General features: G+C 40.5%; 2 protein-coding genes across 2 annotated transcripts; one reads left to right on the top strand and one right to left on the bottom strand.

The window, feature by feature from the left end:
* Positions 1 to 1,333: 1,333 nt before the first annotated feature.
* Positions 1,334 to 3,147, top strand: LOC306705349 (trafficking regulator of GLUT4 1-like). Its single transcript, XM_079172081.1, has 3 exons — positions 1,334 to 1,761; positions 1,960 to 2,086; positions 2,168 to 3,147. Exons 1-3 carry the CDS (start codon positions 1,360 to 1,362, stop codon positions 2,179 to 2,181), a joined length of 543 nt encoding a protein of 180 aa, XP_079028207.1. The 5' UTR covers positions 1,334 to 1,359; the 3' UTR covers positions 2,182 to 3,147.
* On the bottom strand, positions 3,142 to 13,877 carry LOC306705348 (Golgi SNAP receptor complex member 1-like; the record flags this gene model as incomplete). Its single annotated transcript, XM_079172080.1, has 9 exons — positions 3,142 to 3,605; positions 3,837 to 3,919; positions 4,145 to 4,174; positions 9,517 to 9,591; positions 11,673 to 11,764; positions 11,895 to 12,002; positions 12,339 to 12,414; positions 12,773 to 12,893; positions 13,835 to 13,877. 9 exons carry the CDS (start codon positions 13,875 to 13,877, stop codon positions 3,481 to 3,483), a joined length of 753 nt encoding a protein of 250 aa, XP_079028206.1. The 3' UTR covers positions 3,142 to 3,480.
* Positions 13,878 to 14,874: the final 997 nt, after the last annotated feature.

Raw genomic sequence — 14,874 nt, 5'->3', positions numbered from 1 at the left:
ACATCATATAAAATATGTGGTGAAATAATTGAAGTAAAATGGGATTTAATTATCATTACTTAAATCAATGTCTTTGATTGGAAGTGGTGGAATAAGTATTAATATTCTATTGTACTGAAGTAAAAGTACATTAAGTACTATCAGAAAAATAAAGTGAAAATGAGTGTTATATTATAGAGAATATACTATTGAGTTATATAGTATACGGCATTCATTTAGTTGACACTTAACATATTTTATATATTATTGGAATAGTATTACTGGTGCATTAATGTTGGGTTGTTAATCTGCAATAATGCATTACATTAAGATGACGTGCTGTTGTATTGGAAACCCCACCTTTTGTATTGACCCCACCTTAACAATCAAATGCTATTTACATATGAATGAATCAATAATAATCATAATCTGATACTGTAACATTTGTGTTTCTTGCATTATGATCATTTTTACTTCAGTACATTTGGCCAATAAATACTTTTACTTAAAATGGGGATCTGAATACTTCCTTCACCACTGATATTTTCCAAAAGGTAATATGTTTGTTATGTTAAATCTTAATCTGCAATAACTAAAACTGACAAATAATAAAGTGGTAATTAAAGTATAAACTAGAAATAGGCCTATATACGTAAATTAAAAGTAGCCTAAATCGATTTAGGTAGTCAAAGAAAGATTAAAGGGGCGAGAACGTTTAATTGGGGCGCCATGTAAAGTTTGAATACCTGGGACCAAAAATAGCAGAATCAGACTTTACAGGTGGACCTCGGTCGGCGTGCGTGTTTTGAGAGGCTTGTGGTTCATGGGGTTCACCTTACGCCCTCTACATATCTCTCTCTCTCTCTTCGTCACACAACCTGTGCGGTGTCCTACATGCTGATCCAGCTGATGCCCCCGCGCGTAAATGGAAAGCTTTTACGCATCGCGCGTGTTCACTTCAAAAGATGTTTAATTGTTGTTTTTGCATTGTCACACGCCTCGCCTGGTGCATAAGTAGGCCTCCGACACCGGGAATATGCTTTGGAGATGTAAGGGATGCGGTAATACCTCACTACATAATAGAGAAGGGGGGCGGGGGGGTAAAAGGCAAGGAGTGCGTCCGGACGCTCAACGCCGACTAAACGCGAGAGGAACTCAGACATCAATAACATCTCACTCATCAATAAGACATTTTGATGGAGTTAGACTACTTAATTAAATAGGTTGCCTTGAAGGTATTGGACTCCCTGAATATATAATATTTAATCTAATGACCCCCAATGGAGAACATCTGAAGGACGACTCTTCAGCATCTCCATCCACAGGAAAGCGGCTCGGTCAGACAGATAACACGACTGGGAGACTTCTTATCTTTCAGTGATGGCTATCAACACGGATGCTGCCTTTGGGAAAAGCGCGCTCGGCGAGAGGGAAGTTTCCAATCCCAGCGACTTCCAGGACACGGAGAAGCTGCTGAGCGCCGCGACCACCGAGCCCACGGGGCAGAGCAACCTCAAACCGTCCGACTCCTTCTCCCTCAACATCAGAGGGAGCGTCCGGTCCCTGGATGCGGACCTGAACGGACACAGATCACCGTTAAAGTCGGGCTCCATCGGGCATCTGGCGGCCCCACCCAAATCCTTGTCCCGTCTCAGCCTGGGCCCGCTGCCCTCCACGCGGCCGCCCGGGTCCGTACCGCCGAGTTTTCTCTGGCTCGCCGTGCTGTCCTGTTTCTGCCCCGCCGTGCCACTCAACATATGTGCCTTGTGGTACGCGAATGTGGTGAGTGTTACATTTATTTAAAGCTTTGATTGTATTCATAACACAGTGCAGACTATTACCAATCCGTCTGTGCTTGAGATGCTTGAGTAGCCTATATTCTAAATACGGCTGTAATCTTTTCAAACACTACAGGTGTTTTGCTTCTGCTGCGTTTAAAATGAATTGTTGATCCCCTCACTCCTTTTCCTTTCCCGTTAGTCGAGGACTGTTCTTCATACAGGAGATATTGACGGAGCAAGGAAGTATGGGCGTCTGTCTATGCTGCTCAGCTGTCTGGCGATGCTGCTGGGTGTGGCTGTCATCATCTTCATAGTGCTTACAATAGGTATGAAAGAAACACACACATCAAACACACTCAAAGTGGAAAGATGTGTAACTTAATGTGTCTTTTTTTTCTGCCTCTCAGAGAACAAGAAGTGAACTGTGGGATTGGAAGGAGTGTCATTTCACTTCTCAAATTTGCACAGAAGAGAGGTGGATGAATGTCGTTTTGAGGATGAAACCGTAAAAAAAAAGCTGAAGAGACTCTAGTGTACACCGTATTGCTTTTTTCTGCTATGGACCAAAGAAAAGAAGAAAGGAAAGAAGTCGCAGGTTGTTTCTCTTTTTCCCGGCAACACTCATTTCCAATAACCCCACAAACTCAGGAAGAAAGGAAGGAAAATGAAGGCTGCACATAGTGTCGGATCGTCAGACAGCACATGCTGAGGAGAAAGTGTAACTACTAGTAGTCCAAACTAATGGTGCACTGAGGTACACACCTGCCTGACACACAGACAACTGGACGGCACTGTCATTTGCTTATTATAAAAAAGACATCATTACATAAGAGGATTTCCTAAAGACCAAAAAAAAAAAAAAAAAAAAAAAAAGGATACATCACTAAAAAAAACAACACATATAGCAAGTACGTGATGTGAAGATAAAACAGTAAACCCTCTTGTGGTCAGACAAAAACAAAAGGCATCAGTGCACCGCTAGTCTGTAATGCCGCCACTGCCTGCCCTGTTTCTCTTAAAATTTGCATCTTAAGTACGGACTGTGGGAAGATGTATATACTGATTTCATACACTGTTTACATCAAGTTTAAAACTCCTGTACGTTTATCTGAACAACGCCCTGCTGCAGTCATAGTGTGATATCTTGCTTTGCGTGCTACCATGATAAACTGATCGGACTCTCCTGAACTGCCTGGATCTCTAAATCTCATTACGTTTACAATATACTGCAAGATATGAATGGGGTTGTTCTCCCTGTATGCACTGTTCTTGGCACTCTGATGTTGATGTTTATACATTTATACTGTATGACTGGTTTACTGTGCCATAGTTCTGCATGTCAGAAATAAACTTGAATGAGCATGACAAACTTGACAGTGAGCTCATCACCTTTATTTTTATTAGGCGCCGCCGACACTATATAAAGAAGTGTGACATCAACAGTTAACAAATTTCACAAAGATTTTTATAAAGAGTGAAACATTACAATAGAACATAACCAGCAATATACAACACCAAAGATGGAAACTTGATCATAAATCAGAAAATAAATAAACTCTCCAGTCAGTTCAAATCACTTCATTTATGTGATATTTTCTTTTCAAAATAAAATCCTTTCTTAACTCTTTAAACAGTTTTTTTTAAGGAGAGTAAATTTGAATATTAAGTCTTGAGATACAATGAATATATTCTGTTCTTTTTTTTGATGAAAGTAAAGGAATCAGTGGAAAGTGTAGAGCAACAGGAGTATGGTGCAGACGCCGATCACCCCGCCTAGAACTAAAGAGTCCCGCCTCTTGCGCAAATTGATTTTCTGGATGAGACTGTTGATGGCGGGGAAACGATCTGAGGGGAGGGGAGGTGTGGTGAAGGAAAATAATTAAGATCCAAGTCGGCCTTGAGACAGAAAGCAGCGGGGAAAACACATCAGCCGAGCTCTAAACACAACCAGGAAGAGGAATAAATAGAGACTCGTCAAAGTCTACGGCCGTACTTACTGTCAGACCAGCTTCAGACACAAAACAACGTACAGAAGGCGAGGTGGAGAGAAAAGCAGGACAGGTGATTAAAGGATACTGGCCAGAGTTGTGACCCTGGTTTGAATGGACTTCAACATCCCACGCTGAAATGTGATGTTCTCTTTGGTAGCTATAGCGATGCTAGAGGAAGAAGAAACCATGAGGGATTAGTTGGAAGGAAAAGAGGCATCACGTCGAGTCTAATGTTTCGGCTGATGAGCCACAAAGTAGGCTGGTATGACGGTCTGTTTTAATAGACCCGAATGTGCTGCGTGTGTGTGTGTGTGTGTGTGTCTTTACTCTCACCCTCGAGTGAGGGAGAGTAAAAGGAGAGAGGAGGAGAGTGAACGGGGCAATAAAACGTACCTTATTGCGTTGTCAATAAGACTATCTGAGCTGTCGACATGAAAAAGAAAAAAAAAAGGAGAGAAAAAGGATAAAATGTCAGAAAGCTTAATTTAGTGAACAAACAATTACATCAACTAAAATCATTTATTAGAGTACCATAATCTAACATTCATCACTTGTAACAAATAACCTTGTGATATAATGTCAAACATACTGTGATATATATATATATATATATATATATATATATATATAAAATATATATAAATATACATAAATATACATGTCCTGGTCTGAGAGCCAAGAACATTTACGACAGGAGACAAAGAAAGCCGGTGCCATGAAACCACACAGCTCTTTGGGTGTATTATCATTAGAGGAGCACTTCCTGTGAACGTCAGGATGTGATTGGACCAATCAAAACCCTCATCGAAGGAGAAGCCAGTACAGTACCACAGCTCTCACCACGGACAGATAGTATGAATCTCAGGACGGTAACCCGAACCCTGTGTTGTTTGTTTTATGTGCATATAAGCAGAACGGACAGAACACGTGGGAGGTTTACATCAGCCGCCATTAGCTGCTGAGATAAGTGACGCACAGAAACATGAAGTGTTCAGTCCAGAGCTGAGCTGAGCAGTCCATATCAGGTCAGCAGTGTGCATCCCGAGAGCGAAAATCAATACTGCGCTTTATACTTCCTCCTCATCTATCCGTCCGCCTCTCCCACTATCCATCTACTGCTGTCCTCGGCTTTTTCTCTCTATTCTTTACAGGCGAGGCAGCTTCTTGCTTGTGTTTGTGTTCCCTTTTTATTATTCTTTATTACTACCTTTTTCTAGCTGTAACTACTTTCCTCCTTCACAAAGTGGTCTGATCACTGGTTTGTAAACCTGGTGTGGCCTACTTGGCTTGACGGGGACACTGTCGCAACAGTTCAAAGTTTAAAGATACAAAAGTTCAATCGGAAACGCATTTCATGAGCTGCAGATGTCTACCTGTCTGAGCGTGACAGTCGGCTGAAACAAAAGTATGTACACCTGTAGTTAAATACAAAGATCTACAAGTAGGTAAAGTAAAACTGTACTAAATGAGCTTTTGTGATGAATAAACAAAACAAAGCCCATTTCACAGAGAAATATCTAAACGACGGTGTTCATCCACTGCAGATTCTCTCTGAACCAACAATCGACTCTTCACAAAAATAAACAGCAAGTGAGGCAGAAACACAACTGGCAGACTTCTGTGCTGCTGAAAACAGAACGAGCTGCAGGCTGGACCTGGAGCAGCATGACGGTCCGTGCCACAGACGGATCCTTTTAAGGGAAGCACTTCTGGTTTGTTGCGGCTGAGAGGCCGAACAACAGTCAAGTTATGCCAGATAGCTAATGGTTCACAGTGAAATGCATCAGGACTGCCTGTCGCTACGCTAATACCACATGGCCACACATATAATTGTACTCGTGAATTTCGGACTTTTAAAAATAAAATGGTGCGCTTGGCCACGAAGAGAACATGATTACAATAAATGACTATTCCTACAGCAATGCTACTGACAAAAAATATCAAATATCCACAATGTTCAAACCACAAAACTGAATCTCACTTTTCAAATAAATCCCTAGAAATGTTCTGGCGGCGCCATGATGAGGTGGTTTTTATGATCGATGTGTTGCTGTAACTCTTTTGAACAAACTCTCTTCCCCCATTTTAGATTGTGTGGCTATGAGGTCATAATCTGGATCAATAAATGATCTTGTGAAATACAGACCAGAATCAGACAAAGCGCAGCGGCGTTCCTTCAGATCTCCACCATCTCAGACTAAATGCGTCTCTAACTCTAAGTCGACTGCTCCGTCTCCATCGAGTCCGTTTGTTTACATTGACATGTTACACATTGAGCTGCTGCTGTGATAATAAAACATTACAGCCAGACAGTAACAACAGGGAGTCACAGCTGCAGAGCGCTGCCATGGGATTAAACAATGCAGTTTTATTCGTCTTTATAGGCTCATCGGTCTGCATTTCAGCACCACCAGCACCAGTGTCTCACAACACCGGCAACAACAGAAACATTTCCATCAGTTGCAACGAAGGGAAGACAGGCTCTGAGAACGAGTACAACGTCAGAGGTAAGTTCAACTCGGCATCTTTATCCGAGTGTAACTGTAACTTTCAGCGGGATCGTCCTCCCCGAGGTCTTCTTCTCTACAGGACGCACTGGAGAAAATGTCTCTCTGGGTGACATCAGCGGCATTCATGTTTCTGGAACAAACCGCGGATGCATCGGAGGGAGGGAACGACAACACTGTGACAGGCGGGAGCTCTTTCTTACTTTTTGGTCAGTTTTTGATGAGTTAATCACATTTTCTTTTTCAGATTCATTACTCAGATATCAGCATATTTTAGGCAAATGCCTGAGTTTCTGGTGTTTTTATTCCTTCTGCCATTCCTCGTGTTTCAACAGGACTGCCAGCCGATGCAAGCGTTGGCAACATCGCTAAAGTTACAGTTGGTATTAAACTCAGGAGCCATTGCTTCAAAGAATAAAGTCAACATCAACTGAGGTACAAAGTCTGAAATGTACAGTATCGGATGTGTGGATATGACATGTTTATGCTAGTTATAAAGTTGAAATATAGCAATAATGTACATTTTCCTGTGAATCCATTATTTTAAAACTACACAATTTGAATCTTTTTTGTCTTTCTCCCTTTTAGGGAATCGCCCTTCAACAGACGAAAGGACAACTCTTCTAAAAATGGTGAACCATTTGCTTAACTATGACATTTAATTGAAATGTATTTCAACAAAGCATTAAGAAATGTAAAATAAACAAAAATGAAAATAAAGTCCGTCTGCTGTGTGATGTTTTAAACAACATTTTATAACTGACCTTGCTGTAGAAGGATTTTCAGAGTCCTTCTAAATCATCCTTTGTCTGAACTTTGTCATTAATATGTTTTGAGCGTTGCTTTGTCTTCCAATTTTGATTTTTTAAATCATGAAACCAGCAGTTGGGTTTTCCAACTCTGTATAATGTAACTCATTATCTCCCCTCAATTTCAGTTGCTTCAAAAGGGGGAAAACACTAATACTGCAGAGATGTGCCGAGTTAGTTTTTTACTTTAAGTTTATCTAGAGAAATCAATAAATAAAATGAAACCATGAATCCATAAAGCTTAACAAAGATATTTGTGAAGTCACGTCGTTCAGCTCTAATCCGTCTATAAGAGAAGAGATGAGAACGTCACCAGACATCACTGAGCAACAGTCCCTTTGTGGGAGTCAATGCCAAATAATTAATAGGCTGCATGTGAGTTGGTTATATTCTGGATCTATGAGGCGATCTACATTTACAAAGATACAGCAAAGACAAAAACAGAATGAAGAAAATGATGCTGGGGAGGTGCACTCAAGTCTGGAACTTGGTTATGAAAAAAAAAGAGATTAATGTGAACATAGAAAACGTATTAAATCTTTGAACTGTGCTGTTAAATTACTTATAAGGACAACATTGCAGATAGTGGCTCAGTTAGACTAAGAGGCCAGCTTCTTGTTTGATACAGGACCTATATATCATACATATAACTGACAGCAATATATTTCATTATTTTGCTGTTCAATGAAAATGTTAACGTCAACTATTGGGTGATGTGGTTTAAATCAATGACATCATTAAGAATGTAGTGCAGGTATCAGTGTGTATCGCTGTGTGGAAAATATTTGCAAAACTTGCATAAAATTGAAATTGATGCTGATGCAAATAACGGTTATGTGTTACTCCAGTGTAAATCTAATTTTCCTAAATATTAATTTGGACGACACAGTTTTGTTACATATGAACACAAATGAAATGACTCCACTGAAGGTCGACAACAATAGTGAATTATAGCAGAACCCAAAAGTCCACCGTTCCTAGAAACGTGGATGTAAATGTATATCTTAAATGTAATTTAACATCGCCTGTGACTGTTTTTAACACAACTGTTCTGTGTCCAGGCAATTTAATGCGTGTAACTGTGTATTTGAAATCACAGGTAGTGCTGATGCAGCAGTGCTAGACCCCCCCCCCCCTTTAGAATGTGGTAAAATGTGACTTCTGCAGAACAAACAAAACACCAGCTAAATATAAGGAAGTTCTCATCACCCAAAGCCACACACACACACACACACACACACACACAGAGTCTTCTCTCCATCAGGCAAACTGACTGACCAACAGACCACTATATTGGCTAAAAAGAATGGTCAAAATAAAGAGACATAGACTTATGGGAGAAATGTTAGACAGCACTCCCCACCATCAAAACACCAAATATGGGGATATATTATGACAGAATGGTGTCCATCCCTTCAGAGCCCAATACCTTATTAAAACACCTGAAAACTAGCGACAGGGCCGAATCAGAATTGGCTAAACTCTGTTCTCTACAGTGTTTTGTTCATCTCAGCCTGCTGATGTTGCAGAGCGGTTATCGGGCTCTACAGTTCTCACATACCAGTGACAATTAGAGCGTGTGAATGTGAAAAATGATATAGCGCCAGCAGTGCGAGTGTCTCTGAAATCTGACACTGACGTTGGCAAAATGCACTGATTTTCGTAACTAACATGGTTTGATGCTATCAAAGCTAATTAATGTTGGTTCTGAAAGTGTCACAATTCTGTTGTGTTGAACATGCAATGACGATGAAGCGCCTTATCTTATCAACTCGATGACAGAACAAAAACAAACGTTTGTCAGGTGCTCTCTGCAGAAGAAGCTTGATTTCTTAACACCACAGTACAACGGTGAGTGTTTCTGAATAGCTTGTGTAAAATAAGGAATATCCGATTTGGTAGGTTGTACATCTGCTATTTCATCGTGTCAGATACATATTTAATCAACATTCAGGTCAATATCAGTCGGAATCTGTATTGGCAAGTAAAGGACTCGGATCCGGGCCCAAAAAACTTGATCAGGACAACTCTTTTAAAACATTTGGTTCTCTTCTGTTTTCCTCTTTTCGTTTTGACGACTAAATTGCTAACCGGTTCCACAACACATTTGGGAACATTGCTGTTTGAAACCTTCTTCCTCACCACATCTCCTGTTTGACTTCTGCTCTTTCAATTTCTGTCTCTGTTTGTTTATCTTCCTCTACTTGAGTGCAGTCATGAGAAAGTGCTTGAGAGGCATATTATAAAGCCACACGGTAACGTGATTAAGACCACGTCACGTGAACGATTAACATGCATATGTGCATGTACACATGACCACACAAACACTAGAGCACATACAGTAACACCACACTGCCCACTCACTTCCTGAACTACTCTCACATGATAGCCCTCGGCCTTCTGTACTAGTGGTTCTAAGTGACATGTTGTTTTTTAAGAAATCTCTTACTTTCTGAGATGTTCATGTTCCTTCAGGATGAGCTCAGTCCTTCTGTTGTTCACTCCTGCGCTGCTCTTGTAGGACCTGAGTAAGAAAAACAGAAGGGAGAGAAACATTAAATGATGGGGAATTGGATTGACAAATAGCAAATCAGATGCAGCAAATTAAACACTTTTGCCTTTATTTGACAGAGACAGTAGAGAGCCAGACAAGAAATTAGGGGAGAGAGAGAGAGACGTACGACACGCAACAAAGGTCTCCGCTAATGAAGAAAAATGTATATAACATGACTAAGAGTCTACAGCCATGCTAGCGGGTCTGTGAGGCCGTATTCAGGCATGCAGACGTGAAGCAGGTATATTTACCATGTTCACCATCTTAGATTAGCATGCTAACATGTGCTAATTAGCATTTACCCCAAAGTGCGGCTGAGGCTGTTGGGAATGTCATTTGTTTTGTATTTGGTCAACAAAGTATGAGACAAACTGACATTTTTTGCCGAACGATGGTGCTAGATGAAAAGTGAAGGGATCACTGAAGCTATAACAATTCATCCTGAGGAAAATGTGAATGTGCCAAGTAACAAATTCTGGCCAAATGTATTTGTTTGGGGGACATCTGGCTCCGTTTGGTGGTGCTTCATAAAAACCTGAAGCAACACATTACCCTTTAAGCAGCTTTCCAATTGGCGAACAGGAGAAATGGGCACCAAAAACAAGTTTCTCGCCGGTCTTTAGTCTGAAAGGGTAATTCACTCCCTCCTATTAACTGATGCCTGGATGCTGATTATGTACTTCCTGCGTTAAGGCTTTTAAGTGATTAGCTCTGCTTAACCCACAACTCTGTGCTCCATCTCTTATTTACACCATCCCCTCCCTATTTGGGCTGATCATCAATTCATCAGCCATTATCTCCCCCCTTCACTGTTGCTCCATAGCTCTCACCTCTATGAGAATAATTAAAATGGACTGTAATCAGTCAACATCAGATCAGGACAATGTCTGTGTGTCTCTCTCTCTCTCTCTCTCTCTCTCGCTCTGTTTCTTTCTATCACTCTGTTTCTCTTTCTCTCTGACAGTCTTGCTCTCCTCCCCTGATGAAGCATTTCTCTGTATCAGTCAGGCCAGACCTAACCACTCTCCCTCAGTTTGGGCTGAATGAAAGCCTTGCGGTTTGATTTACTGTAGAAGGCACTTAGGAAAGAGATCCCCAGAGAAAGAGAGAGATACATACACAGATAGAGAGATACAGGAGATACAGACAAAGAGAGAGAGAGAGAGAGGGCGATCAGCTTATAAGAGGAGGTGCCTCTTATTAGCCGATGAAACATGATGGGAGGGAATGGAGATTATCAAAGGGTGGGGGAATTCGGCAACAAACTGGACATTTCTGCCTCCTCCTGGTTAAGCATAACATAGCAAACATCCACAGAGGAGGAGGGGAAGGGAAGGAAGAGAAAGAAGGAAAGAAGGAAAAGAAGGGTAGGAAAGATGAAAATGTAAAACATAGTAGCGAAAAACCAGGGTTGGAAGGACCTGAGGATGGAAAGATTGACTGTGCCAACATAAAGCAGACTTAAGAGAGTACTCCATCCAGTGATTTAGTATTGTACTTCCATAAAGTTGGGAGACTTACGAGAGTAGGATGGTCAAGAAACGGTCAAAATGAATGCAATGACTACTCCACTAAAAGAAGGTTTCAATACAATTCATAATTTTAAGCAACAAATGCATTTAGAGCTGAAATTAGCAGTCGATTGACACATAATGATACATTTGACCAGATCTAAATATCACTGCATCCTTATCCCTCACTTTGAGAATAAGAGTGGATTCAAACGTTTACATTCAGTTCACAGGAGAGTCCCAAGCATACAGGTAATAATGTTAATATAAGAACACGATTGAGGTTAGGAAAATGAAGTTAAACTTCATATTTCAGCAGAGCAGTATTGGGGAAACTACTTCACATCAATACTCAGCCAGTGAAATTAGGAGAAGCTCAGCCAATCTGTCATCAACAGTTCCTATCTATAACACACAGATGTCCTACACAAGACTTGCAAACTGCAATGTTGTGGCTAAATGGAGAACACCATGATTATATTGTATTTACTAACATTATACAATATATTCTATTGTCAAGAGATGTATTAAGGTGCTTACTCAATGTCTCTGTGAACAGAGCCTAGTAGGTCCTCTCGCTCTCGCAGGCTGAAGAAGTTGCTTTTGGTTTTGTGGAACTCAAGCGTATAGTCCTATGGGAAAAACAAAGGACAGAAAAAAGACTAAATGTGTGACAATTTCACAAATGTTTCTTCTTAAAAATATAGAAATAACTTAAAACTCACAGGTGGAGCTGGAACACTTTTAAGTACTTGTATGTACCTGTAAGATGTCTCTGTGTCTCTGTAAGGTGTGCATCAACGCTGCGTTATGCGACGAAGCCCCCGGAGTGTGTGTGTATTCTGCCATCTTGTCATTGACTCCAGTAAGCTGCAAAAAAAACAAGGTAAAATGCAAACAGGTCGCCATAAAAATAATGATTTTTGGGGGGGTATGAGATCTTAAAACCACTTAGTCTAATCAGACTACAGTAAAATGAATTTCAAAGTAAACGTGAATGTATTATAATAAGCATAAAACACAGGAGCTTTGGTTGGCTGCTCACTTCTTTTTTTTCTATTGCAGAACATTTGTTACAAATCAAATTCGGCATCACATAAATTCCGTCCCCTGGGCTTGAGGCCCCAACAGCTGCCTGTGAAGAGGACCCTAACAGCCCTTCAACTGTGACTGTTAGTGACCACATGTGTGTGATATTTGACTTACACCGGCCAATAGCTGCTCCAGCTCAGTGGTCATGGCCACGAGCATGTTGTCGTGAGATGAGCCGACAGAATCAGACCTGATTTAAGAGTGAGAGGGAAAGGATGCTGAAGTTCAAGCTCATTTTCTTTCGTATATATATAAAAAATATATAAAAACAGTGTACAGACTAGAGCAGCACAATTAAAGAGGAGCAATTTAAATTCCCACCAATTCATATAATGGAAGGGGATACAAAATATTCGATCACTTACTGGCTAACGAATGATATTGCTAACAGTTAATAAAAGACATTGTGCAACATCAGCTATTCTGTCGAAATGTAAAAACAATGCGTTGTTAAATACAAAACCATGTGTTTGGTAGTCAAAATGAGGTTCTAAATACTATATCCCAGCTAGAGTAAGAGTTGTTTAAATGAAGAGTGGCCGGCTGACCTGCTGTCTCTTGTCCGCTGGTCCCGGCTGCTGCTGCTGCTGTAGCTGGTGCAGAGCTTACTGAAGGACACCAGCTTGAGGTCCAGCTCATTTTCCAGCTGTCGGGCCTGTTTACGCAAATCTGAGTGAAGAGACAGAGGAACAAGAAGAAAAGGAAAAGAGTACGGCATGAAGGCAACGAGAAGGAGACAAGATAGAAGGCATCCTATAGGCACCATTCAAAAAAATCACTCCACGCAGCAGACTGATGCTGAGGCTTGATGTTGACACTGTTGGTATTTGGTTAGCAGGGCCATAAGGTGAATGAACAAGGAGTGGCATGTTTTTTTTAGATGGCAAACAATACATGGGCTTTTACTTTATTTGACCCAGAAATGAAATTACAGCATTGGGGCCACAATGCTGTAGTCAAAGGGACACTCACTTTTCAGTACAAGTGTTGAACTTATTACAACTATTTTAGAAACTATAAAACAAAGGATTGAATCTTCACTAATTTACCTTGCAGGAGGATTAACGCTCCAGCTCGTGTGACAGTTCCCCAATTAGAACATGAACGCAGTGGTGAACAGTGTGTTTTTAATGAGTTAATAGATTTAATAATCAAAAATGAATGACAACAGATGCAAACATCTCTGCTGGGTTAAAGATTGAGTAGTAAAAACAAAACAACGACTTGAAAGTTCACATTGTATGTTTTTTTACTGTTGTTCTACTGTTAACACTTAGCTAACCTTTTCATGTAAACAGGTAGCAAACTGTCAACTAAAGTTATACAAACTGAACAGTTTAACTCAGCTAACAGGAGAAGCTACACTTAAGACCGCAGTATGATTGTTAATCATTGACAACGGCTGATAACGTTAACTTTTTAATGTCCAACATGCTAACATGTTAGCTTGTAATCAGCTACATATATATTTATATCGGCGGTGATACAAAGACGGTTACCGTAACGTCTCACACAACATCTTTAACGCTTTTAATCTGAATCGGTGACGAACAGTTAAAGATGGACACACGGACAGTCGTTTGAAATCAGATGCTGGAACAATAATTTACCTTCCCAATAGTTGCTGCCGGTTTCCATGTTTGTTGTTGACATGTCATCATCGGCCGTGAAGAAGAAACAACTGTCGCAAATTCTCATTTGTGCCACACAGCACCCCACGGATGTGTAAAGAGAACGGCGTCCTCTGGTGGTTTCTGGCCGCAAGCGTACTACTTAAAGAACCAAATCAGTCGAGGATGACCACTCATTATTGTCCCGAGGGTTAGAATGTGAAACACGATAGCAGAGGCCTAATGGGCTCATTGCTTAATGATTGAAACACACTCATCGCTGGACAAACGGTTGGGAATTGTTTGCTCCATGATGGTGACTGTTCCTTTACTTGAGCAGCAGAAATACCAAAATAAAACACCCCATTACACATTTCACAGTTGTGAGAGAACAGAAGTATTGTCAGTATAAGCTATTGTGAGGCTGCGCCTGCTCAGGTGTTATGTACAGAGCAAAGAGGCTTTTTTTCTGGATCTTATCCATCAGTAGTTGGGATGTGAGGCAGTCTGAGACTTGTATTTCCCAAATTATATACAAACGTGGCACACAACGGGACTCATTTCAATCTATCTTAGTTTTTATGTAGCCTATTCATCAATCTTAGTTCGTTCCCCTTAAATAGTTTTTGACTTTTAAACCGAACTGTTTATTCATTTTACATTTTTAGTTTAGGTGCTTTAGTATGCAGTACACATACAGTGCAGGTCAAACCTACCCAAATGCAGTTTGTGTGGGGATTTATACCCTTAATATCAGGTTTTCCCCTTTCTCCTTCAATAACTTTAAGATGGGTAAAATCATCCCATCCCATCCATTATCTTTAACCGGTTGACCTGTTCAGGGTTGGAGCTGATCCAGGACAGGTCGCCAGACTATCGCAGGGCTGGATATTATCATCTAATTGCAAATTGTTTGACATACAATATATTTTGTATAAATATATTCCAGCTCTTCGCTGCTATGATTTTTGTCTGAAATATTCAATCTGACGCCACGTTTTTTGAATGTATTTTTTTATGGCTGCAGCATTGAATCAAAT

Source organism: Pholis gunnellus, assembly GCF_910591455.1.
Source record: "Pholis gunnellus genome assembly, chromosome: 13".
NCBI classification, from domain to species: domain Eukaryota; kingdom Metazoa; phylum Chordata; class Actinopteri; order Perciformes; family Pholidae; genus Pholis; species Pholis gunnellus.
Note: the sequence above shows the minus strand (reverse complement) of the source record. Positions and strands in the feature narration are given on the sequence as shown.